The sequence below is a fragment of the Brachyhypopomus gauderio genome, chromosome 8, assembly GCF_052324685.1.
Source record: "Brachyhypopomus gauderio isolate BG-103 chromosome 8, BGAUD_0.2, whole genome shotgun sequence".
Lineage (NCBI taxonomy): Eukaryota > Metazoa > Chordata > Actinopteri > Gymnotiformes > Hypopomidae > Brachyhypopomus > Brachyhypopomus gauderio.
In genome coordinates, this window is record NC_135218.1 from 2,280,685 (window position 1) to 2,308,463 (window position 27,779).

The 27,779-nt window shown below is 40.8% G+C and overlaps 1 protein-coding gene across 23 annotated transcripts in view; it reads left to right on the plus strand.

The window, feature by feature from the left end:
- The window catches only part of ptprt (protein tyrosine phosphatase receptor type T), a 326,972-nt gene that overhangs the window by 238,718 nt on the left and 60,475 nt on the right, over positions 1–27,779 (plus strand). For 9 of the 23 annotated variants that reach the window (XM_077013789.1, XM_077013772.1, XM_077013775.1 and 6 more), the window contains 5 exons: positions 2,434–2,569; positions 5,236–5,268; positions 15,602–15,753; positions 20,587–20,664; positions 20,949–20,984. In XM_077013789.1, the coding sequence (XP_076869904.1) occupies positions 2,434–2,569; positions 5,236–5,268; positions 15,602–15,753; positions 20,587–20,664; positions 20,949–20,984 (435 nt within the window). Of the gene's footprint in view, positions 1–2,433; positions 2,570–5,235; positions 5,269–11,350; positions 11,381–15,601; positions 15,754–20,586; positions 20,665–20,948; positions 20,985–27,779 lie in introns of all 23 variants that reach the window. The other 14 variants (XM_077013774.1, XM_077013784.1, XM_077013794.1 and 11 more) reach the window with 7 other exon arrangements.

Here is a 27,779-nt window from a genome sequence, read left to right on the forward strand (position 1 = left end):
ATCTTGCTCTTCTGGGTGTACAATGTACATACACAAATGGGGTCCTGTGAATTCCACTCCAAAGTCCAGTTTATTTCACCGGACCTGTTTATTTCACCAAAAGTTCTCTCCCTTTGATGTAAAATGGGTGGTCCTATTTCTGTAAAATCACAAGTTAAATCTAAATGTAGCAAAACAGACATTAGATTAGACTACACAGAAATGTAGTTAGCTATAATAAAGCTAACTACAAGGTAGTCTAATATAATACTGTGTAATACTTTAATATAATACTTTTCGACCATGCAAACATTTTCTGTCCTATCGGTTTGCCCATGGGAGCTAAGGTAAATTTTTGAATGAAAAAAGATTTTGCTATGGTAAAAAAAAAAAAGTTGGGGAGATAAACTAAATGGTTGGTCAGGACCGTATTATGTCAGTCAGATTGTGAGGTTAGCATGGGATATCGTGCTATCAGAAAATATACTTAAACACCCAGATGGACTCTGGGTGCATGTCTGTGTCTGTGTGAGAACACTTTCCAGCATGAACTACTGAACTCAATCAGATACAAGCAGACAGAGATAAGTTAGCACTAACAGAAGGGTGATGGCCTATCTCAGTGTCTCTCACCCCTTTCTATTCTCTTTACTCTGTTATGCTCTCTCTCTCTCTCTCTCTCTCTCTCTCTCTCTCTCTCTCTCACTTTCTTCCCTTCCCTCTTACCTCTGTAGTCACAGATCCACCTGTAGATAGACCAGTAATATATTTTTGGTATTCCTGGTCAAACAAGCAAACGTTAGCAGATATTTGTTCCATGTCATCTAAAGCAGCTGTCAGAAAAGGTAAATGTGTAGGATTCTAAAACCCATGAATCTCATAAAGGAATGGTGTATAGGCTAAGGTAGGTCTATATTGAAATATGTTTATTTATATGTTTCCTTTGGTGGAAATCTCTTTGTTTTGATTAAATGTCACATTGGACATTTTACATTTATCACATTTAATGTTTGATGTGTGAGCTCAGTTGTCTGCATTGTAATGACTTGTTTTAGAAATGTTAGAATGTTTCAGTCTCTGTATCATAGTTAGTTTCTGATCTCAGAGCTGCTGTTGTTTGGAGTTTCATTTGGGACAGACCACCCACCAGTGATGCTGACACCTTCAAAACCTCCAGCAACACAGCCATTCCAGCTCGTAACCCACTGCCCTGCCACTACCATGAATGTGTCAGGTCCTGTTCATTTAAAATGGTCCACCACCTACATGATATCCACTCAAGTGTGGTTCTGTGATCCAGATTGTGCATATTATCAGATAGGCTATAGTCTACAGTCAATACACCTTTAACATTCACCTATGAGACACTTGGGCTTGTAAAACAGGCTTGGGTTGCTTGCTTGACAATGGAAAAAGCATAGGCCATAAAAGAGAGCAAGTTAGCTAGATGTTTCATTTTTTGCGCTGAACAAAAAACTAGTTATCTCATATTCTTTAAACTGGCACAAAAAATGTTTGGCCAAGATGAAAGTAGGTCTCCCATATTGAGAGACAAACACAATACGCTGTTGTCCATCGTGTGAAAGGATTCTCATAAGCATGGGATGTGTGAATGCTGCAATAACTGTCCACGCACATATGAGACACAGATAAGGGGGTGATATGCTAAAGGAATGTGTCATATAGTAGTTTATTTACTCTTTCAATTCATCTATATCCCCAGGTTAACAGAATTTGTTCAGCTAATATGATTCAGTATTTTTTATTATTGTTAGCTGGTAATTTTTCTGATTACCATAGCATGTAGAGTACCAGTGTTAATTAAGATCGGTTAGTCATTTGTTCTTGTTCTTGAATACTCAGATAGATTTTAACACTGTTTCTTGAAATTCATGCAGTGAAAGAAACTGTAAAAAAAATCATACGCACATGCACACACACACACACACACACACACACACACACACTTGCATGCATTGTCTCTCTTTTTAGCCTCAGGCTAGTCCTTTTCTTTGGCTTTACCTAACTAACACACATGTGGAGAGATTTAATGTTAATAGCAGACTTATGGGATTGAGTGTCTGTCCCTCTGCATGGAAGTCATCATTGTACATATAATGACACACCTTAGCCATTCCCCAACCACACAGCAATGATGAACTCATCTGTGCACTTTATGTCTGTATTTATGTATTTCAACAAATGCTGTTTTCTTTCTTTTGGAGTGTGTCTGTGTTTATGTCCTGCGAGCAAGCATGTGTATGAATGTATAAGTATATGTGAAACTGAAACAGTGTATGGGTGTGTGAGTGCCTGAGCATGAGTGTATGACTTCAGTGGTTTTCTGAGCAGCTCTTGTTCCAGTTCAACGCCTCTCTCTCTCCCCCCTCTCTCTCTCTCTCTCTCTCTTTCTCTTTCTCTCTCGTCTCCGTGACGTACCTTTTGCTCTTGCAGGAGCGTCTACCCAGAATTCCAATGCTCTGGAGCCTGAGAAGCAGGTTGACAGCACAGTAAAGATGGCGGGTGTCATTGCTGGGCTCCTTGTGTTCATCATCATACTACTGGGTGTGGTTCTTACCTTCAAACGCAGGTAAAGACTCCAGACATACACGTCTATATTCTACACACAACCACCTTTTATTAAAGTCATAACATAATGCACAGAGTCATAACATAATGCCATTGAAATCAATCTTGGTAAGGGACTGTAGACAAGTAGAAAACGTCTACAGACTCAGACATGATGCGTGTATTATTTGTCTTTAGGGTGCCAGGTTTAGGTGGGTTGGGGGAGAGTGGTTATCACTGCTTTTCTCACATAACCTGCTTTTGTGTCTTTGGGTGAAACATGCACACTGGCTTCCCTTCACTGCACTGCTGTATGTCACCCCCTCCGATCAACCACCTCCACCAACACCATCAACACCAACACCAGGCACACACCATCTTCCCCTCCATGTACTCTTCATGTTCATTCTGACTGAAAAAAACCCTCCCCAGTGCTCTCATGTTCTCTTTACCACCCAGCACCCATCCGGGACTGAAACGTGCACATGCACACATGCAGACACTCCCTTATATAAATACACACATGCACACATGCAGACACTCCCTTATATAAATACACACATGCACACATGCAGACACTCCCTTATATAAATACACACATGCACACATACAGACGCTCCCTTATATAAATACACACATGCACACATGCAGACACTCCCTTATATAAATACACACATGCACACATGCAGACGCTCCCTTATATAAATACACACATGCACACATACAGACGCTCCCTTATATAAATACACACATGCACACATACAGACGCTCCCTTATATAAATACGCACATGCACACATACAGACGCTCCCTTATATAAATACGCACATGCACACATACAGACGCTCCCTTATATAAATACACACAGCTGGGTTCACAGAAGCAGAGCCTAATCTAAGGCTGAAAGGACATTTGGGGAGTTCAAACCTCACTCAAACCCTGCTAGTCTGAGCGTACCACACGACCCACCTGTCCCACACCTCACTGAATCATATCCCTTAGAAATAATACCACAGACTACAGGGAGATTCATCACTGAATTGTTCATATTTCTGATTGCTCATACCAGCATGTGTTTGACAAGGAAAGTAGGAAGTTCTACCATTCTTTTATTTTTGCTTTTTTCCTGTCATGAGTGAGATGAGAGTTTGCTGATTATATGCAGGGTGTTGATACAGATGCCTCATAGATTTTGATTTAGCTGGTGGATCTCAGAGCTCCAGAGTCTGCAGGTCAGCCAGTTTGGGGAGTTTCTCCTCTCACACATGAGGGGCTTCTCCTCCTCTCACATCTGGACCTTCCTCCAATGCAAGTTTGTTAATCGAAGTTATTAAAAAGTTATTATTTTCTCTGTGATGAGACATACAGTGTGTGGGTGGATGCAGTGTCAAAAGTTGGAGGTAAATCGAAGCCAGCAGTCAGTGTTCAGAGAAAAATAAACCTACTTGGAATTCATACGCCATATCCACAGTTTGATTCAATTGATACTATATTCCAATTCAGTTCAGTTCTGGCATGTAAAAGTTCTTCAAGAATTCATTGAACTCAAGAACTACGAAGTTTTGAGGAGGCTAGCTGAGCTGATGTTACTTTGCACTGTATTTCGTCGCTTGTAGGCTCGTTTGCTAGTTTGCCTGTAGGCTTAATCTCAAAGTGAACAAAGATAGACAGCAAGAAAAGTACAAAAAACAGTTTAAGACTATATGATCCATGGAACATTACTTCAGTGTTTTGTATTATTGATGTAAAGCAAAAATGAGTCAGAACCTATGCACTTTTAATAATTTAGAGGAAGCATAGCCCATGTTTTATGAAGGCTAGTAAGGCTTCATTTCTGAGCTAATAATACAAGGATGGATGTAGGGGACACACTGAGCTTAATGGTGAATTGATGTTTTTCTCTTACTAATCAAAAGCACCACAGGCACCATAGGAATGGCATAAGATCTTTTGTTAACTCTAGGACAAATTCAATCGAATTATTAACCACTAAGGTATTTTTGGAAACTTTGGATTGTGTCAGCATTCCTGCTCTTTTGAAGGACTAACTAGTTGCTTCTTACTACATTTGATTTGCCCGTATATACAGTACTTTCATCTAATCACAGTCAAGTTGACAAAAGTTGTGCAGTGAACTGGCATCACATGTTGTTAGATTGTGATTGTATTGTATCACTAATGAAGGCCAATCTTTTGTCATACATGTGGGTCAATCAGCGATGTCAGTCTGTTTTAAGTTGGTTTAGTAAGTTTTGTTTCTTGTGTGTTTTTGTTACTGATTGCATGTCAGAGTGCCAAAATGAGTCACTTAGGGAAGACTGGCAGATATAGTGAGATCAGTGAGACTCCGGTAATATTTAGCTCATTTCCATCCCAACACTCACCCCCCCTCCCCCACACCACTCCACCATTCTAGTGGGGCCACTTTCACCATAATTTACATATACAGTCATGGTGCACCAGCACACCACAATGATGTTACCTTTTAAACTGATGAGTGGGATGAGCTTATGAGGTGCATGAGTGTGTGTGTGTGTGTGTGTGTGTGTGTGTGTGTGTGTGTGTGTGTGTGTGTGTGTGTGTGTGGATGTGTGTGGATGTGTGTGTGGGTGGGTGGGTGAATTCCTAAACCTTTAGTCTTATTATATTTTTGTCTCTTATTCCTTCTCCTCTGGACTGCGTCCGCTAGAGAAATCCACACCTGGAGAGCTCTGAGTGTGGGGTATTGTATATATATCTCTTGAGCTACGCATCCTCAGTTCATTTCAGTGGCATTCTCTTAATCGTTTGTTCCTCATTTGTGTCCAGTTTCTCATTTGTCACGTACATTTTGGCAAATGCATGGAGATGCACTCTCTGGTCATCACTGCACATGCCCATGTTAGCGCTAGATATCTCGTGGATATCTGTTTGAGTTTTATTTATCACATGTTTGTGTAATGTCAGTGTGATGTAATGTGATCACTGTATGAGATCTTGTTTCTTTATCCACTTTGTTAATTTTCTTTTTACTAACATGGATGGCCATTGATAAATTCAATATTCATTTGTCTGCAGTGATGTATGCTGGGGGAAGAAATGTTAGTCAGTTCCCATAACTCAGTAGATCACGTTTTCACAAGTAGCATTAGCATAGTAAGCCCTATGAGGCCAAAGTGAGTGTAAGAAGGGCACTTCATCTGCCCAATCATCCTGTAAAGGACTTCAAACACCACTTTACACTACAAACCAGGCCAGAGAGTAATTATTTCTTTGTAAAAGTGTCACAACACTTCCCCACGTGGCTTGCTAAGCTGGTAAACTACTATGTTGTATTAGTGATGGCAAAAAGAGAACTAGCCTCACGCCCAGCCACCAACACAAGAGCTGTGGAGGAACCTTCATGACGCTGGGAGGTGTGTGTGGAGGAACCTTCATGACACTGGGAGGTGTGTGTGTGGAGGAACCTTCATGACGCTGAGAGGTGTGTGTGGAGGAACCATCATGACGCTGAGAGGTGTGTGTGGAGGAACCATCATGACGCTGAGAGGTGTGTGTGTGGAGGAACCTTCATGACGCTGAGAGGTGTGTGTGTGGAGGAACCTTCATGACGCTGAGAGGTGTGTGTGTGGAGGAACCTTCATGACGCTGGGAGGTGTGTGTGGAGGAACCAACGACACTGAGAGGTGTGTGTGTGGAGGAACCATCATGACCCTGGGAGGTGTGTGTGGAGGAACCATCATGACGCTGAGAGGTGTGTGTGGAGGAACCTTCATGACCCTGGGAGGTGTGTGTGGAGGAACCATCATGACGCTGAGAGGTGTGTGTGGAGGAACCATCATGACACTGGGAGGTGTGTGTGGAGGAACCTTCATGACGCTGAGAGGTGTCTGCCTCTTTCTCCATTTTGTTTCTAGAATGTTATGAAGCTCAGTAGTCCCAGACTGTGTTATTGAAGATTCCTCTAGGCTGCTCTGGCTGAGCTTGGTGCTAGTAACACAAGGTCACGGGTTTGATTTAAAAGTGAATGTTTGTACTGTTATAGTGATGAATACTTAAATGTCTTTGGATAAGAGGGTTAGCGAAATACCATAAATGTAAGAAATGTAGTAAAAGTCTGTGTACGATCAAATTGGATATTGTAGGACATGCAGAAACGGAGAATATGATGCTGTTATAAGGACCTAGATATATCCAAGTTGCAATAACACTACAGAGCCATGGGACTATCAACATTTAACTAAATCAGATGCAGACTTTCTTTACAAATGGGTTCATGCAGTCTCTGAATGTGTATAAGAGAGAAACCTAAGTTTCATCAGCCATGTTTAATTACGACCCTTCTCATTTATTAGTGTTCTGATGCTTGTGAGATTGCCCCGGATTGAAGCCCTTTTTAATATCTGCCACGAGTCAATAATGACTTCCCAATAGATTCAAACATACACACATTATATCAACGGACTGCACTCCTGACACCCATCTTCTTATTTTTATTTAAGGAAGGCTACCTGAATCCCTCAGTATAATATCTTTAGTTAGAATAAGCACAAAGAAGTGGAGTGCTCTAGCTTGGAAATGAGGTACTTTTGAATAACTTTTGAAGAGGCTGGCTAGGTTATTCCTCTCTCAGACAGCATTACAACTGTGTGAGGAGGGTTTGAGCCTGCTTTAACTATCCATTTGGTAACCACTCAGTCCCAGACCATTAAACTTGCACAGGCACACACACACACACACACACACACACACACACACACACACACACACACACACACACACACACACACACACACACACACACACACACACACACACACACACACAGAGTGAGAGAGAGAGAGAGCAGTAGCATCAACAACAATCCAGCCCCATAGTATCCATATGGGATTGGCCATTGCAACATTACATTAGGTGTATACGCTTTTTGCCCTTGTCGACCAAGACAGCAGGGCCAAGCTGTACCACGGGACTGTAGATAAATAATAGATAGCTGGTAATGGATGTACAGTGAGATGTTCTGCAATTGGTGTGATTCAAGTAAATGGGTGTGTTAAAGGGTGTGTGGGGATGGATGAGGTGGTATTTGGAGGTTATGAGAAATATTTTGCTCTTGCTTGTGTGTATGAGAGTTTCTACAAACATGCTTTTCCACTCTCAGTATGCATGTAACTTTGACTGGAACTACTTTGCATGTATGTCACTGTCAGGCATGTGTGTGTGTGTGTGTGTGTGTGTGTGTGTGTGTGTGTGTGTATGTGTGTGTGTGTGTGTGTGTGTGTGTGTGTATGTGTGAACAATCTATGCAAGATTGTTTGATTGTGTGTCTGTGTATGTGTGTGTGTATCTGTGTGTGTGTGTGTGAGTGATTGTCACCCCCCCTAAATCCTAGTGTTGCTGGAAAAGACTCCAGGCCCCCTGACTATGATTTGGATTAAGCTGATCTAGAAAAAGGATGTATGGATGTAAGGATGGTTAGAGGGATGGATATATAGATGGATAGATAGATAGATGGATGGACGGAAGGATCTCATACACCCCCCCCCCCTTTCTGCTTACTGTGTCTTCCCTGCTTCCCTGCACAAGCAGTCATGTAATGGAACAGACCAGTTGCTACAAAAACAGTGTATTCTTACTTAAGAAATTCCCATCACAACAAAGTTATGGTATAGCTTATGTAATCTGAGAACATATATGTATATTAAACACGCTGATCCAGCATTGGCAGACCTTGCTGTTCTAATGTTATTAATATTTATGACCTTTGGCAGCTGATGCTATCCCACGTCTCTGTTTTATTAATATCATAAGGACAGTGTCAGCAGGCCTCTTTAAAGGGCCATTGAACGGAAATGGCCTGAGATGCGCTGTGGCCCCCAGCTGGGCCACCGCTGCTTTATCTGTTTATTGTTTGCAAAGTGCAGATTTTTTTTTAAAGCACTGCAAGCTGTTTGCAAAGCATATTTACCAGAAGGGCCCATTTCCAAATCACACTTTTATAGCTTTGGCCACAAACAAGGCAAAGGGTAATGGCAGTTTATTGGATCAAATTTGGAGTTTGTGAAGAAGTACATATTAAAGCTTATGTTTATGGCATAGAGAAATACACTGAGTGGATTTCAAAGTGGCTGTGTGCACAGACTAATAACGTAGAATAATAAATTATTTTTAAAGTGATGTTTATCTTGTGCCGTGCAGTCGATTTGCAAGCCTTTAATAGAATTAATGGTCTTACTTCTGGTTTCTTTGTAATACTGTACTCAGCCTGGCTCCAGGAGACATAGAGGTTGTGTAGAGGTATATGTTAGCATATGTTAGCACCCACTGCCAATGATGTCAGTAACACATTACTGTAATCTTACCACTTTTTTTGGTAACGAGTAATATAACGCGCTACTATTTCCAGTCCAGTAATCAGATTAAAGTTACTTATCCAAGTAACTGTGCGTTACTATTTTTATTTTCCTTAGTAAAAAAATATATTTTTGCTTTCTTCTTGGCTCAGTTATACTTTTGTGTCTGACCGTAGCGCTCGACTCCGTATGCTGCACGCAAACGTAAGAGCGCGAGCGCGTTCACGTCATCCTGTGCAGTGTTCTCCTAACGATATGTGGTAGTGTAAAGGAATACACTTCAAAAACTGGGGAAGGAACATTGATCTGATGAATTTTAATGTTGCATTGTGATCCAGGTTTGAAAAGTGCTGGAATTTTGGCTAATGTAGGCCTACTTAAAAATGCTTGAAATTGTAATGGTATTTCCTTTCACAACAAGTAGCTGTCTGACTGAACAGTTCGCTTGTATTACGTTTACAAATATATTTACAAATAATACCATGCAGCAACACAAACGTAATGTCAGGAGATACATTATTTAAATGTCAGGAGATTCCATGTTTACTGTTAAAACTGCACTTCCAATAAAGTGAGTATTGGAAAAAATAATTTTGCTGCTGAATGTAACTACTAAAGTAACTTGTAATCTAACGTAGTTACGTTTAAAATCAAGTAATATGTAAAGTAACTAAGTTACGTTTTAAAGGAGTAATCAGTAATCGGATTACTTTTTCAAGGTAACTAAGCCATTGCCCACTGCATGCTGATCTTAGTTAGCCAGGTTACATGTTTTAGATTGAAATTAAATCAGGATGTCAGATGTCCTAGTAATGCAGCTCTACGTACCTCAGGTGCTACGCAGTAGCTGCCGCTCTGACCGGGACCAGTCAGTGGCCAGAATGACCATCACTGGTGTTCCCATTAAGCCGATGCTGTCTGGTCTTTATTATTGTATCTGTGTTCTGCACGCCATGTCATTGGGTCTTACTGCTCCTCTACAAGTGATGTGTTCATAGAAATGCAAAAGCAGCGGATGATGTGGGTTGTGGGACAGGAACACCAAAGACTCCCCCCCCCCCCCATTGCTTGATTCCATGGACCTTTTTATGGTCTTGGTCTGTCTGCATCTGTCCTCTGTTGGTCCCCCACGTCCCCCTATCTGTCCCTGTGTTGTCAAACTGAATAGCACAATGGCCACACAGCACATTGCACCACACCATCCCATATCTCCACCTAACAAACACACACACATACACACACAAACACATACATGATACACACACACACAGATATGATACACACACACACATGATACACACACACACACACACACACACAAACACACACATGATACACACACACACATGATACTCACACACACAGACATGATACACACACACACACACACAGACATGACACACACAGACATGACACACACACACAGACATGACACACACACACATGATACACGCACACACACACGATACACACACACACAGACATGATACACACACACAGACATGACACACACACACACACAGACATGATACACACACACACACACACACAGACATGACACACACACACACGGACATGACACACACACACACGGACATGACACACACACACATGGACATGACACACACACACAGACATGACACACACACACGGACATGACACACACACACACACACAGACATGACACACACACACGGACATGATACACACACACACGGACATGATACACACACACAGACATGACACACACACACACACGGACATGATACACACACACTGACATGATACACACACACACGGACATGACATACACACACACACACGATACACACACACACACACACACACACACACACAGTTTCCTCCTCCCCTTCCATCCTTCACCTATTCCATCTCTTTTAACCCTTGAATGGGAGCCAGACGTGCTGTTTCACCTCTTTATTTTTTAATATATTATTTGCTAGTCATTTTAATAGACAGTATGTTCCAGTAAGTCATGGCCAGAGGTTGGCGTGATAAAATATAAATCCCTTTAGCAATGTAGTACATACCACAGATTATGTTAGCACACAGTATTGGTCTACTGAAGCACTAATGGAAAATTTTCTGAGCACTGATGCATGCAATATTTCACATTTTAATTTGGCCTCTTAAAATCAGTGCCACTAGTGCTAATCCATTATTAGCAGTGTCAGCATGTTGTAGTGAAGTACACCTGTAAACACATCTCTGGATTAAGGACCATATTCTGTAGTAATGTAACGAGTCCAAGAAAGGGCTTAGAGTGCTTTAAAATAATTCTAAAGCCCCATAGGAATTTTTTGCACACCATGAGTCTTCTCCATTTTTCCTGCTAGCTATGTCTTTGTTTGATTTGCTGGTCACTAATCAAAACATTTGTTCTTTTTGTTTTTTTGGGGACTGTGTTTTTGTTTGTTTGTTTCCCCCCACTTCTTTGTCTTGATGCTTCAGAAGAAATGCCTATTCCTACTCTTACTACCTGTAAGTAGCATGTTGCTAAAACTATAGCTTCATTAATTTTTGTATCCCCCTGTTTTTGTTGAATTTTTATGCTTTTCTAAAATCCAAGTCATAAATGTTTAGCCATTAATAATTTAGGTTCTTTATTCTTGATTGTAAAACTGCCTTATTTTATGAGTGTAGTCAACACTGAAAGATTAGAGCTAATTTACAGAAAAATCTAATTTGTCAAAATCTACGGGTCCGTTTAAGATAGCATGTAAGAACTATTGCTCAACTTTGCTGACGGACAAAGCATTTCAGCACCAACTGCCTAATTTGGCATTAAAATATGGGATATGTCTCAAATTAGTGGACCATTTTCTTCCTATTTATGTGTCTCCATTTTGTTTTAAACACTCACAGTCCTCACAGTCTTCCCCATTCACTAGAAAACACTGCAGCAAACCTGACCCACATTTTAGCATAGGCCTCCTCAAACCTTCACAGATTGTCATTTGAATGAGTCTATGTAGCATAATGTAGCATTCCCATGAAAAAATAGCCTCAAGTTATGGATTCATCAGTCTCGAGATGGTTTGACCACAGCATTAACTGTGTAACGTAGCCCTTTGCTACTTACTTGGCTCAAATCCCTTCAGAACTTGGGTGTCTTGAAATTGCTCCTTTTCCTGTCTAATCTGCGTATTCTGCCCTGGCTGATATTCTTCCCTCAGGACAGGATAGCCTCAAATTGTTGGATTCGCTCTGTGTGCGAGTGTAGCCCCAGGATGTTTGCCTCATACGTTAAAGGATTTAGGAGCTGTGGCAATGCTGTTTTTCTTTCTCTTTGCACCCGCCACTCCTGAAATATAGATGAAAGGTAGAACTGAGCTGGGCTGTCATCACAGAGGCCTGCAGGCCATCCAACCACCACACCTCAAAGTGATGGAGTTGTTGCTGTAGTCCATGTTGAGTCTGATGGAGTTATGAAGCACATTATACTGTTTCTTATTGGAAGACATCATTGATTCTTATAATACAAATACATTAGTTTTAGTCCTTTTTATAGTTTAAAGACTTGTTTTTGCATTTGAGTTCCATTTCTTTAATGCAAGCCATACATTTGTCAATGTTTCACCTGTGAACAAGATTCAGACTCAGACAGGTTCATCTTTATACACATCTGTACCCACTAGAAGACTAGTGATAAAGTTAATGTAGTTCACACTTATGTTTTCTACATACATTCACTACAGAGATGAAATGAACCAAGTAGTTTATTTTGCATACATGAATAGGATATATAAAATAAATTCACTTCCACATTTTTATCTTTGGCTGCATGTTATCCCCCAAGATCCCCCAACGTGTGTGTGTGTGTGTGTGTGTGTGTGTGTGTGTGTGTGTGTGTGTGTGTGTGTGTGTGTGTGTGTGTGTGTGTTTGAGAATGACTGCATATTGCAGTATGACAAATAGAGGAAAGCTTTCTAGCAGTTCTTACTTTTGTGCCACTGTGGAAATCCCATTTTAGCTGTCAGCTTTAGTTCATGTGAACTCTATATGGACATGTATGTATGTTTGTTGATATGCATGTGTGTTTCTGTGACGTAGTCACTGCTCCGATCACCCTTTACCTGATCCATGTCTGCTCTCTTTACTAATGAATGTGCTGTGAGTTTTATGCATGAATAACGAATGCAAGGCAAGTTAATTTATATAGCACCTGTCATACACACTGGCAATTTCAAAGTGCTTTACACAAGAAAAAGCACTTGCTTTTATTCTTTAAGAAATCTCCTTCTCTCTCTTTCCTTCTCTCTCTCTTTCTCTCTCCCTCGTTGATCGGATAATGTGCAATTAACAACGTTGGCATCATAAAGAGTGGCTGATGGCTGATGCTGCTGTCCTATCTCAGTGCAGAATAACCTTATATGTAATGAAGTGCTGCTTTGACATTAATTAAATTTGGATTATCTCCGCTTCATTACCTCTTACAACATGTGGGGAATCTGTCCTTCAGGATTAGGACTGGTACCGCTGCTCTGGATGGATTTGATTATTCAGGGATGTTGTATCAAAAAACAAGTTATATTTCAGTTATATTATCAACTATATTATAATATATCAACTATATATATATATATATATATATATATATATATATATATATATATATATATATATATATATATATAAATATATATAGTTTCAGTTATATTTTTGGTGGTGAAGGAACAGGGTTGGAAGATCTCTTTGATCTATTTTATGTTTATTAATTATGGAGATTATCTTTAATAAACATTGAGCAAATAATTTTGGGCTGTTTAACAGAGCACTGGATTCCTGGACAAAGTATAAACTTAATCCTACACTAAAAAGATTAATTTTCAGTGAAGACAACATTGTAAGGAACATCTACGTTTCAGACATGGTTAAGAAACTGGCCTCTATTTGTTGTTGTTGTTGTTGTTGTTTTGGTGGAGTACTGTAAAGACTTTCCTATCTCACCATATTACACTATGTATGTAACATACATATGTGCATACATGCATTCACTCACTCCATATTTTCATTATGCCTTCTCAGAAACACAGAAGATGTACACAGGTGCAAGAACACACAAATAAACCAGGCACATTCTGTGTCAGCACCAATCTAGACCTCAACATTTGACTTAGAAAAAACAAAGTTTCTACAAAGCACAAAGTCACTTTTGCTTGTAGAGTTGAGCACAGTTTGTTCTGTCAACCTTCACTGTCATGGACCCAAATGAACACATTTGCTTGCAAAAATAAATTCAGAGTTGGGCATAAATGTTATGTTGCCTGTTTCAAAAGATTCCCGTTTTTCCAGTCCTATTTTTTGCTTTTTCTATGTTGAAGAGAAGATGATGCATCGGGTGTGTTTGTGTGTGTGTGTGTGTGTGTGTGTGTGTGTGTGTGTGTGTGTGTGTGTGTGTGTGTGTGTGTGTGTGTGTGTGTGTGTGTGTGTGTGTGCATGGGCGTTTGCTTGTGTATGTGCCTTCAATGAAGATATGATATATCCTGAGGTCGCAGAGGGGATTTGCTGATGTAAGAGCAAATTCAAACCATTGGAGTGACTCCAGCCTGCAACTGACACTAATACCTTCAGCAGCGTCTCTACTGTCTGGAGAGGGCTGTGCTAAAACTCTTAACGTCCACAATCCAAAAGGCCATTTACACCTACACTAGGAATTCCTTAACCATGTAGAATACACAGTTAACATTACAGTTTAGTAGAGCAGCCATAGAAGTTATTGGCCCAGATGTGTGGATAAATAAAAAACCACCAGAGCCTGATTTTTTCCTGTGCTTCTCTGAAATGTCCTCACAAAATGAATCTTATGTGTTGTGATCATTTTCGTAAAATCCTTGAGCAGAAGTGAAGCCATCTCTGAATAAATTAGAAGATCCTGATTTGCTTTGTTCCACATGGCGAAGTTCTACAGTCTAAAGGAACCAAACTCATAGTGCTCCAAAGTATAAGTAATACTTTTCTCAATACATTTTTTACTTTGTAGCATACATCATTGCACTTCTTCAAATTAGGCATTTGTAAATTCTCAACTTACTCTAGTTGAGAATTCCAGTTATGAATGTATTAAGTAGGAAGGGAAGCCACATAGATATTATTTCCAGAGCAGCACATGTTGTTTTTGTGTTTTGCTTGTGTGAGTCTGTGTGCTATGTGGTGTGTTAGTGCTCGTTGTACACTCAAGCTTGAAATGCATGGTGTGCTTGAAATGTTATATCCACCTCTTGCCTAACAGAGGTAAGTTTACTCACATTATCATGACTGATGATGATGACAAACAAAGTTTTAAAAGGTTATAGTTTTTTGTGTGTGTGTGTATGTGTGTGTGTGTGTTTATGTCACAAATTCCACCATGTTATATTTTGTGGACCATATTTATTATTCAACTTTGCACCCAAATTTTCAATATGCTGGCTGATAATTGGACATCCTGTGCTGTTATAGGAATTAATTGGGCCAAGATTTATATATTAGCTTGACCTTATGTATTACCATAATTTTAGTTTCCCAAGAAATCTTCTTACCCCTCTGATACTAAGAACAAATAAAGTTAGTTTAACCCTTACTTTAAAAGCACAAGATAACAGTCATTTATTACTGCAGTCATTTATAACTTCGCTATAGTCTAACCCTTCTTATAGACTCTTGTCTTCTCTAGTGGAGGGAAGGGTGAATAACCAGCGTCTATTTTGGGCGATTTTGAAGGAAACTGGCAAAGAAACAGAAGGAGACAGCGAGCAGCAGCACCCAGAGAGAGATGGGCCCCGTGGGCACTGCAGAGAAGAGCACAGGGAACGTGAGCACCCTACAGAAGGACGACCCTTTCTCCACTAGCAACCAGGACCTCAACGGATTTGGTAATTTTGGGCTTGACGTGCCACTGCAACATAATAACACTGCATGTGAACACATGGCACTTAAACGTGTGTAGTGGTCGTTAGTCATGGTGTCTAGATTGGTACTATAATCATGAAGATATTTTTGCACTGATCCATGAGGCCTTCATCACTGCCTCTATTTACTGCTTCTAGAAACTGGATGACTAAAAACCACCATCACATACATGTGAGCTACGAGCAGTCATAGGTGGTCTGATATTGTGAAACCAACCAGAACATCTCAACATCTCATTTCCGTCTGCCCCTCTTTTGTTAAATGTCCCTGTTGGAATATGTGGTACTTTACTTAAGCCACTTATCCAAAACTCATCCACCCCTGTTAAAACTGGGTGGTGAGTCTGAGAGAGAAGTGTGTGATTAGTGCAATTAAATCTCTCAGCAGATAGCTCATATCAATCAAAACATTGTGAAATCTGATTTCCTTGCATTCAAACAGAACCTGGACTTTATTTAATAGGATTCCACTCTGATCCCCTAAAGACCCTGTCCAAGGCTCCTGTCCACAGACAGCTAATAGCTAAAGGCCTCCACAAACAGTGACCTGTGCACCACAGGCTGCGTTTCTCATCGTAACAGCTCATCTATCTCGGTCCATTCAGCACAGTCATAAACATTTTGAACAAATGGTTCGCTCGTCAGCTTCTCACTGGCCTCCAGCAGCAGTAAAAGGCAGGAGAGGTCAACCACCTGTCATTTTGCCCTCTCTCCTCCTTTCTCAGATAGATTCCTATTACTGTTCTTATTCTTCTCACCAGTTGTCCATCTCCAGAGTATCTCTCTGTATTGACCGTTTCGGTGAACCACTCTGTGCCCAAACTAAATGGAGCGCAGCACTCTACATATCAAGAGACTGTGCCTTCAACTTTTCAAAGGCTCGATGAAGAAAGCCAAATCACGAGTGGCATTTACGGTTGGGAGGGGCCCCTCCACCCCCCTCTAAACCCCCCCCCCCCCCCCCCCCCCCCCCCCCCCGTTTTAAGTGGAGTTGGTGCTGCACACGGGCTGTAATTAGGAAGGGTCTCTCTGAGTCTCTTTCTGTACAAAATGTCACTGTGGCCTTTGTGGGCAGTTTCATTTGAATGGACCAGTAGGAAGAAGAACAAGCGGGAGAGCATGAAAGAAAGAGAAGAGAGAGAAAGAAAAAGAAAAAAGAAAAGTCTGGAAATTATTCTCAATAATCGGATTATTTGAATTCAGTTTGTCATTCCAACTAGGCAGCAATTGTTTCTTGACTGTTTTATGTGTTTATTTGCAGGTGTAGTTTATTTGCAGGTGTAGTTTATTTCCAGGTGTATGGTAGTTCCAGGCCCGTTGACAGTCTTGCTAGGGCCCGGGACAAGAAAGTTTAATGTGCCCCCCCCCCCCCCCCCCCCCCGGCGCACGTCATTTGAATTTCGTCATTTGACAATCCTTCTGTTAGGTCATATAGTATATAATATAGCCACACATCAAAGCTGTTTCTGACAGCTGACTGGTTATATACTTGACGCTTCGCGAGCGGCGCGAGGGTTCGCGCGAAAATGACGTAATCGCAGTGGCACCGACCGTGTGCGAGGGCCTCACGCGCTGTCCATTCGCGAGGTCGTGCACCTCTTGACTTTTGTAACTTCGCGCGCTACGCGCTTCAGCGCAATGAACAAAGTCATGTTTGCAGGGTTCATACACCTTTATAATGTGGAATTAAAGCACTTGTACTTCACTTTAAAGGTCCATTTCAATATTTTCCAGCACGTTAAACTTAATTAAGTTAAATATTTATACATATACTCGAAATAATTCGCTTTTTATCACATTATTTAATGGTTGTTTATTTTCAAAACGCCCAATCTTAACGTCTTCACGAGAACTGTTCAGTCAGACAGCTATTTGTTGTGAAACGAAGTAGTTACTTTCAAGCATTTTCAAGTACTTTAGCCTAAATTCCAGCACTTTTCAAACCTGGAACACAATGCAACACTAAAATTCGTCAGGTAAATGTTTTCCTTTCTTTTCTGCGCTCCAGATTTCTGTATTTACTTTAACTATCCACCACTGTATTTCCCGCTGTTGTGGGGGTACCAGCCGGTTACGGTCGGTGCTGGATCAAACCATTTTCCAGTGGGATGCGGGGGTGTATGCACTTAATGGAAAATATGCAGATAGTTTAAAAAACATATATATTTTAGCCATTGAGTTTATTTTGAGTACAGAATTTTATATTAATGAAAGTTTTCAAGATTATTTAAAAATTATAGACTTTAAATAAAAAATAAATTGCTGGGCTCTTTGATGGGCCCCCCTGGCCCTGGGGCCCGGGACAACAGACCCGGTTGTCCCCCCCTGTCGACGGGGCTGGGTAGTTCTGCTATGGTCCTACCAAGACGTCATGGGCTTTTTTGTTTGCTTGTTTTTTCAGGTGCTGCTGTTGCTCATGTTCCATTACTGGCCATAGTTTCTATATGACTGCAGAGTGAATGTTGTTAAAATACTACAGTATCTGCATATAACTCATCCCTGGTGCTGGGTAGCAGTGTGCCCTTGTATCTAGATCACTTCTTATTACTAAAGGAACCACTAATACACCAAGCAGGAAGCCCTTGTGATGGTGTGTGTGTAAATGCTATTCCTGATGTGCATTCAGCTGGTGGCGTGAAGGTTCATATGCAGGATTGTTCAGAGATGAAAGGGACACCACGCCATCACCATCAGGTCAAAATTGCACTACCGTCCCGTGGCTGCATTAAAGCTTTCAGACTGAGAATGTAATGTTGTGCTACTGCCATAACCCCCGAAACTGAGTTTGCCTGTGGTCTGTATGAAACTTTCTGTAATTTCTGAAAACCTTAAATAACCAAAAATGCTCCACATAGATTTTCATCACATCAACTTTGTAGTCAGTGACTTCCTAATTAACCATTGGTGAACTTCATTTATTTATAGCAAAATCTATCTGTGTACTATTTTGGCTTTCTGTTTCGTTGTACACTTTGCTGACCTCTAAAATTTTTCTAATAATTTTGAGCTGTCGCTAATAGTATGAGTGGCATAGGGGCTTCCTATCCAGACACGTAATACCTGTGGTAAACAGTAAAATCCCCAGTTTGGAAGTTTAAGCACACAAGCTGTAGACCCTGTTAAATGCTAAGTGTTAGTGTAGCCCAGCACTGTGTCATATAAGCCATGCTATTTTCATAGGCTTCAGAAGTGGGTCAAAGCGCAAGATTTGTCTGAACTTCTGTCAGATTCAGATTCATGTCTGAACTTCCCCTCAAATCTGCAACTTCAGCATTTGAACTCTATCACATCAAAATGAGCACACAGATACCTGCAGTGAAACTGTTCTCTCTCACAGTGCTCACATACTTCAGATGAACCTCACTGACCCGCTGATTGCAGCGTTTGCTGTGGAAGCAGTTTTATTTAGCAGACACCAGAGACCCACACTTTAGAATTAGCATATGTACTGGCCTGCATCTGACATTGAAGCTTGTGTAGGAAGAGATCTTATGTAGAATGAGCTGTTAGTTATTAAAATGTAAAGTAACCCAGAGTCAGAGTGTGGTCTGTGTGAGGTGTGTGGTCTGTGTGAGGTGCGTGGTCTGTGTGAGGTGCGTGGTCTGTGTGAGGTGTGTGTGTGTGTGTGTGAGGTGCGTGGTCTGTGTGAGGTGCGTGGTCTGTGTGAGGTGTGTGTGTGTGAGGTGTGTGTGTGTGTGTGAGGTGCGTGGTCTGTGTGAGGTGCGAGGTCTGTGTGAGGTGTGTGGTCTGTGTGTGGTCTGTGTGAGGTGTGTGTGTGTGAGGTGTGTGGTCTGTGTGAGGTGGAGGAACACATCCTCATGTGTGTTTGTGTGTGTGTGTGTGTGTGTGTGTGTGTGTGTGTGTGTGTGATGGTGGAGGAAAACATCCTTGTGTGTGCGTGTGTGTGTGCGCGTGTGTGTGTGTGTGTGTGTGTCTGTGTGTGTGTGTGTGTGTGTGTGTGTGTGTGTGTGTGTGTGATGGTGGAGAAACACATCCTTGTGTGTGTGTGTTCGCGTGTGTGTGTGTGTGTGTGTGTGTGTGTGTGTGTGTGTGTGTGTGTGTGTGTGATGGTGGAGGAACACATCCTTGTGTGTGTGTGTTCGCGCGCGTGTGTGTGTGTGTGTGTGTGTGTGTGTGTGTGTGTGTGTGTGTGTGTGTGTGTGTGTGTGTGTGATGGTGGAGGAACACATCCTTGTTTGTGCCCAAGATTTCCATCGACAAGCAAATTCTCTGCTTCTCTTGGTCGGTTGTTTATCTGTTATTCCAAAAATGCCCACAAAGGACGTAGATTAGTGGGGAAATTCAACAGTGATTCATACCAACTTTGAACACCTGAAGTAACCTTGAAAAGCAGTTCCACTGAAGGATGCGAATGGTGTGTTGGTTAATGAGACTGTTTAAAGTAGTCAGTGTCTTCTTTTTTCAGCTTGATTTTGCGTACAGTTAAAGTAGCATTATGGCCACTAATTCAGGGGCTGTGCAGTATACCCACCAAGCAGCTGAACTCCGTGTTAACAGTTCTTTTCACAATTCATTATGGTGATGCATACTTGATGGTGCATGTTTTTGTGTGTGTGTGTGTTTGTTGCACGTGTGTATGTGTATGTGTGTGTGTGTGTGTGTGTGTGTGTGTGTGTGTGTGTGTGTGTGTGTGTGTGTGTGTGTGTGTTTGTTGCACGTGTGTGTGTGTGTGTGTGTGTGTGTGTGTGTGTGTGTGTGTGTGTGTGTGTGTGTGTGTGTGTGTGTGTGTGTAATGTGATGTGTCTAAATCCTCCTTTGCCATTCTTCCCCTTGCAGCCTCCTCTTCCTCTTGCTCTTTCTCTGTCCAGGGCAAAACCCTGCAAAGTAAAACTCTCCTCAACTCTTATTACTCAGGTACTGAATACACGCATGGTACTGAATACACGCATGGTACTGAATACACGCATGGTACTGAATACATGCATGGTACTGAATACACGCATGGTACTGAATACACGCATGGTACTGAATACACGCATGGTACTGAATACACGCATGGTACTGAATACACGCATGGTACTGAATACATATGTGTGTTTTCACTGCTCCACGTGGTCTACTGCACTATGCAGAAGGCGTAAGTATGACGTTTGGTCTCAACTTTGACTTTTTTCTTTTCCTTTTGTAAATCTCCATAGTGTCCAAGGAGCCTGTTCCCGCCACAGCGTCCATAGGTGAGCCCCCCGTCATCGCTTAAGAACGGCTTTAAAATATAGAACGAATGTATGAAGAAAACATGTCCAAATCAGCTGCTAGTCGTAACTATTCAAAAGGTGTTAATGTGTCAAAGTTTTCATGTTCTTCTTCAGACAGGGGGGTAAAGCCATTGTAAGTTTAACCACATACACCTGCTGTTGGCAAGCTCTTTATTTGTTTTTTTATATTTATTGTTTAGGATAAATTGTGTACATTTGAAAAGAACAGTTAACCTAACCTAAACAATGCTACTTGTTATTTGGTAGTGAGGTGTCACTGCAATTGAGTGAGAGTAACATTTGAGTTAAGTGAATATATGTGTTGTGGAATATGCCTGTGTATGGTGTATACTTGTCTGTAATTCCAAAGAACTAAACCAAAAGTAAAATTCAATAGCAGACTTTCACTGCTATACTAGAAGGACAGTTATAAAAAATAAGGCTGTTTGTCCTTTGAGACAAAATAAATCATATCTGACTTTTATTCTTTTTAATGTTAATCCCCATGGCTTTTGGGGGTGTGACTATGGGTGGGTAGTGGGAGTGGCAGCCCAGAACAGACACGCCTGGGTAGATGAGATGCTGTGCACATCTTTTGTGGCAGACACAAACGTGCATATGGAGTGTGTGGACACATAGAGACTCACATAAACACACACAAGTTCTCCCAGACACAGCCTGGTCTCCTTTCAAATGCAAATCAACATCATCTCCCCTCCACTGACATCCTCAATGGGTAATATGAATGTAAAGAAAAGAATCAGGACAAACGTGCGTTTGTAGTATTTTCTTCCTCAGCCATGGACTCATCCACTTTTTTATTTACATATTTTGGATCCTATTTTTCATGTCTAGAATGCACCAAGTGACTTTATGGTAGCAGAATAGATGGTTCAGTTGTGCTCAGGGCATCAGATATATGGCATAGGAAATGTAGGAAGTAAGAGATTATAGGAACAAGTAGGAAATGTTGGCCTCATGCCAGAATGACTTACACGAACACATTTTACATTTAAATTGATTGCATTTAATCATTTTAGACAGTTTGTTGCATTCACTAATTTCATCATATTCAGGAATTTCTCATAGGCAAGAACAAAATGTATGTTTTCCAGACTTGTTTTGAAATGAATAACTATAGTTCAATTGGATTGTTTTAGCTATTTCTGTTTTATCTGTTTTAGCTATTTCACTAGTTTAAATCAGTTTCAATACAATAAACCTTGAACAATAATGTTGTTTAGATGGCAATCTAAATGACATTTAACAGCAACATAAACTGCTGAAGTCTAACGTTGCTCAAAATAAGCCAAAAAAAGCTTAATCCTGGACAGCAATGATCAATATCATAATAGTCCACTGTTACACTTTATGATTTTAGTGTTTACCATCACTGTCCAGAAGAAGTGTTGGAACCTGACAGTGTAGCATCACCTAGCAAGACCTTGACTCTCTTGGTCATTTGCCTTGATCTTCCCTGTGGTATTCACACATTTGCTTCCTTATTCATATCAGACTTTTTTCATATCTTATTTATGTAGGCTGTATAACGGTATAGACCTTGAGTGAAAGTGTGAGTTCAGTAACATGTTTCCCATTCCTTGACTTTATCATTTATTAATTCTAGTTCTGACATGCTTTGTTTACTTACCCTGAAAACAGGATAATTGATCATATCACCCATAGACAGCATTTTTTATGAATGATAGCCTATGTCCAGACAAATCAGGTAAAGCCCTTAGCCTTTTAAGACTTTGGGGGGCATCAGATATGTTAATTCACAATTCAGAGCAGGTTAGTTCTGAAAATTTTGTGAACCTTTACAGGCCCATAGCCAGGAGGGATGGAAGGGTTCGTTCGATCCCCCTCCATACACACATGCCCCTCAAGATAGGTCGGCTATTCAATGAATGAATTGTTAATCTCCGGTGAATATACAACAAATTAGGACAAATAAGAACAAATAAGGACAGCAACAACAAACTTATAAGGGTTGCCAACTCTCACGCATTGAGCGTGAGACACACGCATTCGACTGTTTTCACATGCTCTCACGCCACACTTCCGATTTCTCACGCGAAAAAAAAATCTACTTTATCTACAACGGTTGGTCCACTAATTTTACCTGGATTGCACTAATTAGAAAATCTAGCAAGCTTGAGCAAAATCCTGGTGAGGACTTTTACTTTCTGAACCTGGATTATACAACTCTGCATTACACTACGGGCCTGTGATATATCATTACACTACGGGCCTGTGTTATATCATTACACTACGGGCCTGCTTTAAGTGCTTGCTGAATTTGACTTGACACTTTTTATTGAGAGGCTTCACGACAATAGTAAGACAGAATTAATAATATGAAAATGTTGTTGCATGAAGCCTGTAGTGTTACCACACTCAGCCTAACAGCGAGGGCCAACACAGTTTCATTTTCAATTGACCGAGATTACTTAAAATTTGAGTCTCAGGGTGACTCGTTCCAACCTAAAGCTAAATCAATTTCTTGAAGGTATTTAATGTCCTGGCCAGGACTTTACAGTGCTCTTGAGAACAATTCATTAGAACGGCTTAGTGTCACTACTACAGATATGGGCTTTGGTTAAAATTGTTAGATATCTGAAAATAAGTAATTTTTCTGACATTACTGTGTCAATTTCCACTGAGCTTCTCCTGGCATGACCCAGTCCTTTCTAGCCTGCTTGTCAAGTTTTGAAATACAATTTTGGTCTGAATCTCAGCCAGTGATAAAACCTATTTCAAAGCTGCCAGTAAACATGCTCAAAGCAGAGTCTCCAGAAGGTCTGAGCCCCAGCAGCTTCCTGGTGAGGTTCTCCACAACGTCTCCTCTCAGCCACGCTTCATACACACAGCTCATGTGGAGCCTGATGTCAGTCACCAGAGACTCTCCCTGCTGTGTGGAAGTAGTGGAGATCAGGCAACGAAAGCAGTGCTGTAGACAGAGGACATCACTGACCATTTACTAGCACCCCGGTACACACACAGCCATGCACATGTACAGGCGTAATGTGAGAGAAAAAGTTGCAGAGAAAAGTAGGAATGATGGATAAAGATAGAGAAGGGGGGGGGGGGGGGGGCATAAAGAAAAATGGATTTTGGAAAGGACCAAAAACGGTTCCAGTCTTTGCCTATTTATCACATACATCATTTGCTTTTTTATTTATTTGTTTATTTATTTATGGAAGCCACCTTTCTCATGTTTATTGATGCTAGATTTTAATTTTTATATTCTCAACCAGGCAGTGGTGCGTAAGTTAACTGTCATGTACTTCCAGAAGGTAACTTGCTAGGTAAGCAAGCTAAGGCATTGAAGAGGCCATTGCAGGGCATAAGGAATGTAGGTGTCGACCTGACTGCTCAACCCGATGCCATAGAAAAGCTGGCAGATTGAGTACAGCCTGCCACCCCACTGTATATGCAAGAATGACAGTTATATCCATAGACTGATTCTTACTATACGATCATCACTGACACTGAAAGACTGATGTGGGAAATAAATATATAGAGAATAGAGATAGAGTCAGAGAGAACGAATGAGAGAGAGAGAGAGAGAGAGAGAGAGAGAGAGAGAGAGAGAGAGAGAGAGGTGAGTACAGAGACTGCCTGGATGTCTCACTATGGGACTGCTTGGCCTCATTTTACTGTAAAGTGCCAAAGGCAAAGAGGAGTTTCCTAGAAACACTACACCTCTGTTCTGACCTTAGGAATCTTTGCCAGATTACATTTCTCTTGAAAAAGCAGCTTTCTTTCAAAAGCAATTAAGCAAGACTGAGCATTCTTATTATGTATGTTCAATTGACAATCTTATATCGAATAAGATCAGTGAAGCTCATGGTACTTCACATTAATTAACTTATTAATGTTACCAAGCGGGAAACCTGATTTTATTGGGTCAGTGTATCGATTAACAGCTTATATACTGAGAAATAACCCTCAATCAATCCTTCAATTAATAACTCTCATTTAAAGAATTATCACATTACAAAACTTGGAGAAAGCCATGGTAACTTAATTTGATAAAAAAAGTGATATTAAGTTATTTTAGTACAAACATAGGCAAAGGCTCACAGTTTCATCATCCTAAGGCCTATATGTGTATGGACAGTCTCTCTAAGAGATCTAAGAGTTATATTTAGCCACTGCAACACAGCACATTTGAAAGTAATTTAAAATGTCATTATCTTGTCCGCACTCAAAGAGCTGCCGCCTGTGTTTTACCTTGCGGGATAATTATTGTTAATGGCAAGTCACTGCATTGTTTCGCAATAATGTAACTGTGCTGATAATTGAGCTTAATGCGATTTTAGCGGTAATCATTAGAACGCACATCATGCAACGAGTATGTACAAGTCGCACTCAAATGAAGGGGGCTTTCATAGAATGGCACAGCAACAAAATTAGAAAATTATCCCTATGAGCAGAACATTTTAATTTCAGACTTTTTTGGCACATTTGTCCCTCACACCCCCAGCTAGTCCCCAGGACACTCAATTCCTTCCTGGCTTCCATTTTGTCACATTACACACCCTCCTTTCCTCCTGTGTTTTGTTCATTCGTTCTGCACTTGTGACATGCTTATTTGCGCTTCAGCATATTGTGGACTGAATGTTTTTAATCTCTTCAACACACATGGGTAATTCAGCTTTTCAGTGCAGTATGTGTTCGCTTCACTGTGGAAAGTTGCTGTTAATATTGCTGCATATGATGCATTTGCCAAGCAGAGTTGGTTTGTTGACTAAAAATATTTTGATGCTAGTCAAATTGCAATCATATTATGCCTGTATATTTAAATTTAAAAAATCGCTGGATAAGTTGTCTCAGCAGTAATTTGCATGTTTTTGAGGGCTTTGAGATAAAGACCATGTGGCAGGTAGTTATGTTTTATGTACTTTTAAAAATAATGTATATACAATGTAAACTGGATGGGCCATAAACACGATATGCCTTCTCATTCAGAATAAGACTGCTTAGTCAGTGACAGCAGAAAGACAGTGAGATTCAAGGGGAGGTTTAATCATTGTACAGTGAAATCGTTTTACTTTACTTTTATGGCTAATTCCACTCATTACTTGTGACAGTTATTCATGAAAACATCTGGTGGCACAATGCAATGTTTTGACATCTGAGTACAACAGTGGGGTTGTTCATACAATTGAGATATTAATATGCAGGGTGTGTGTGTGTGTGTGTGTGTGTGTGTGTGTGTGTGTACGCGCGTGTGTGTGTGCGCGCGTGTGTGTGTGTGTACGCGCGTGTGTGTGTAATATCACCCAGTTCTTAAGAGTTGAGAAACGTTTGTTTCGTTTGTTTCGTGTGCATCAATGCAGTAAATGCGTCCAGATATTAGAGGACCGTACCAGGTCCACAGGTTGCCAGAGCAACGCGCTCCAGAACCTGCAAACTCTTCTTAAAGTCGATAAATCAGACGATTAGTCTGAAGATAACTTCAGAGTGTTTGCCTCGGGGACCTTTGCCACTGCGTAAATACATCTTGCTGCTAAATGCATAGCTGCCCTTCTTGCTGGCCTAACGCGCCAGCCGCTCGATATTCCTGTGGGCTGCATGTGTGAGAAGCTGATCTGTGGTCATTTCTCCAACATGATACGCCTGGGCTGCCACTTTGAGATTTTCCTCCTGCTACCAAGTCAAAAAAGGCATGAATAATGAATTAAGGAAGAACTGATAGGGCAAGAAGAAGGGAGACTTTAGAAGGAAAAGAGAGAGGGATGAGTAGACCGAGGCACTTTGGAGTCTCTAGGGTGGATCTCTCTTTCTTTTCCTCTTGCCCCTCTCTACCTGGGTTTGTGTCTGGTGACCCTACATACCATCTGTCTCCATCTGTCTCTTCCTCCAGTTTAAATTAACATGAAGAAATATAGTAAAACCATGACCTCCCGTACACAGCACAATCTAAATGGGTGATGCATGGGGAGAAGCTTATTAATTCTCAGTACACCCCGCCCCTTCCTTTATAATTATGAGAAAATTAAGCTGTGGGAAATGACAGACATGAGTAATGAGAAAGAATGTTGACAAAGTTCACAAATCCAATAGGCCCTTGTCAGGATGCTAAATGCTAATTAGGGTTTTCATCCTTGTTGTGGCTGAGATTTACAAATTAACAAACAAGATAGGGTCATATATATATATATATATATATATATATATATATATATATATATATATATATATATATATATTAGCCTATGAGCCTATCTTGTTTGTTAATTTGTAAATATATATATATATTTACAAATTCACACAGGCTCACCAAAATTAGCCAATAGAAGATTGGAAAAATGTTGCCTGGTCTGATGAGTTTTGATTTCTGCTGCGACATTGGGATGCTAGGGTCAAAATTTGGAGTCAACAACATGAAAGCATGGATCCATCCTGTCGTGTATCAACGGTTCAGGCTGGAGGTGGTGGTGTAGTGGTGTGCGTGGCCAACGCGCATGGGCGGAGCCACCGCGATTGCGTCATTTTTGCCGCGCGGACCCTTGCACCAGTCACGACGTGTCACGTGATCCTAGATTACGAAGCTCAAGTGTTGAGTGAAGGCAGCAGCAGAGTGAATGAGACACGACCGGAGCATGCGCAGTTTTCTCATAAGACAGCCTGATCGCTTGACCCGGTGACAGTGCCAGCTAACATGTTTATAATTGAAACGAGTAACTATACAGCATGTAAAAAATGTATAGGAGTAAAAGTATTAAACTGATGGAAAATATGTAGTGAAGTAAAAGTGGAAGT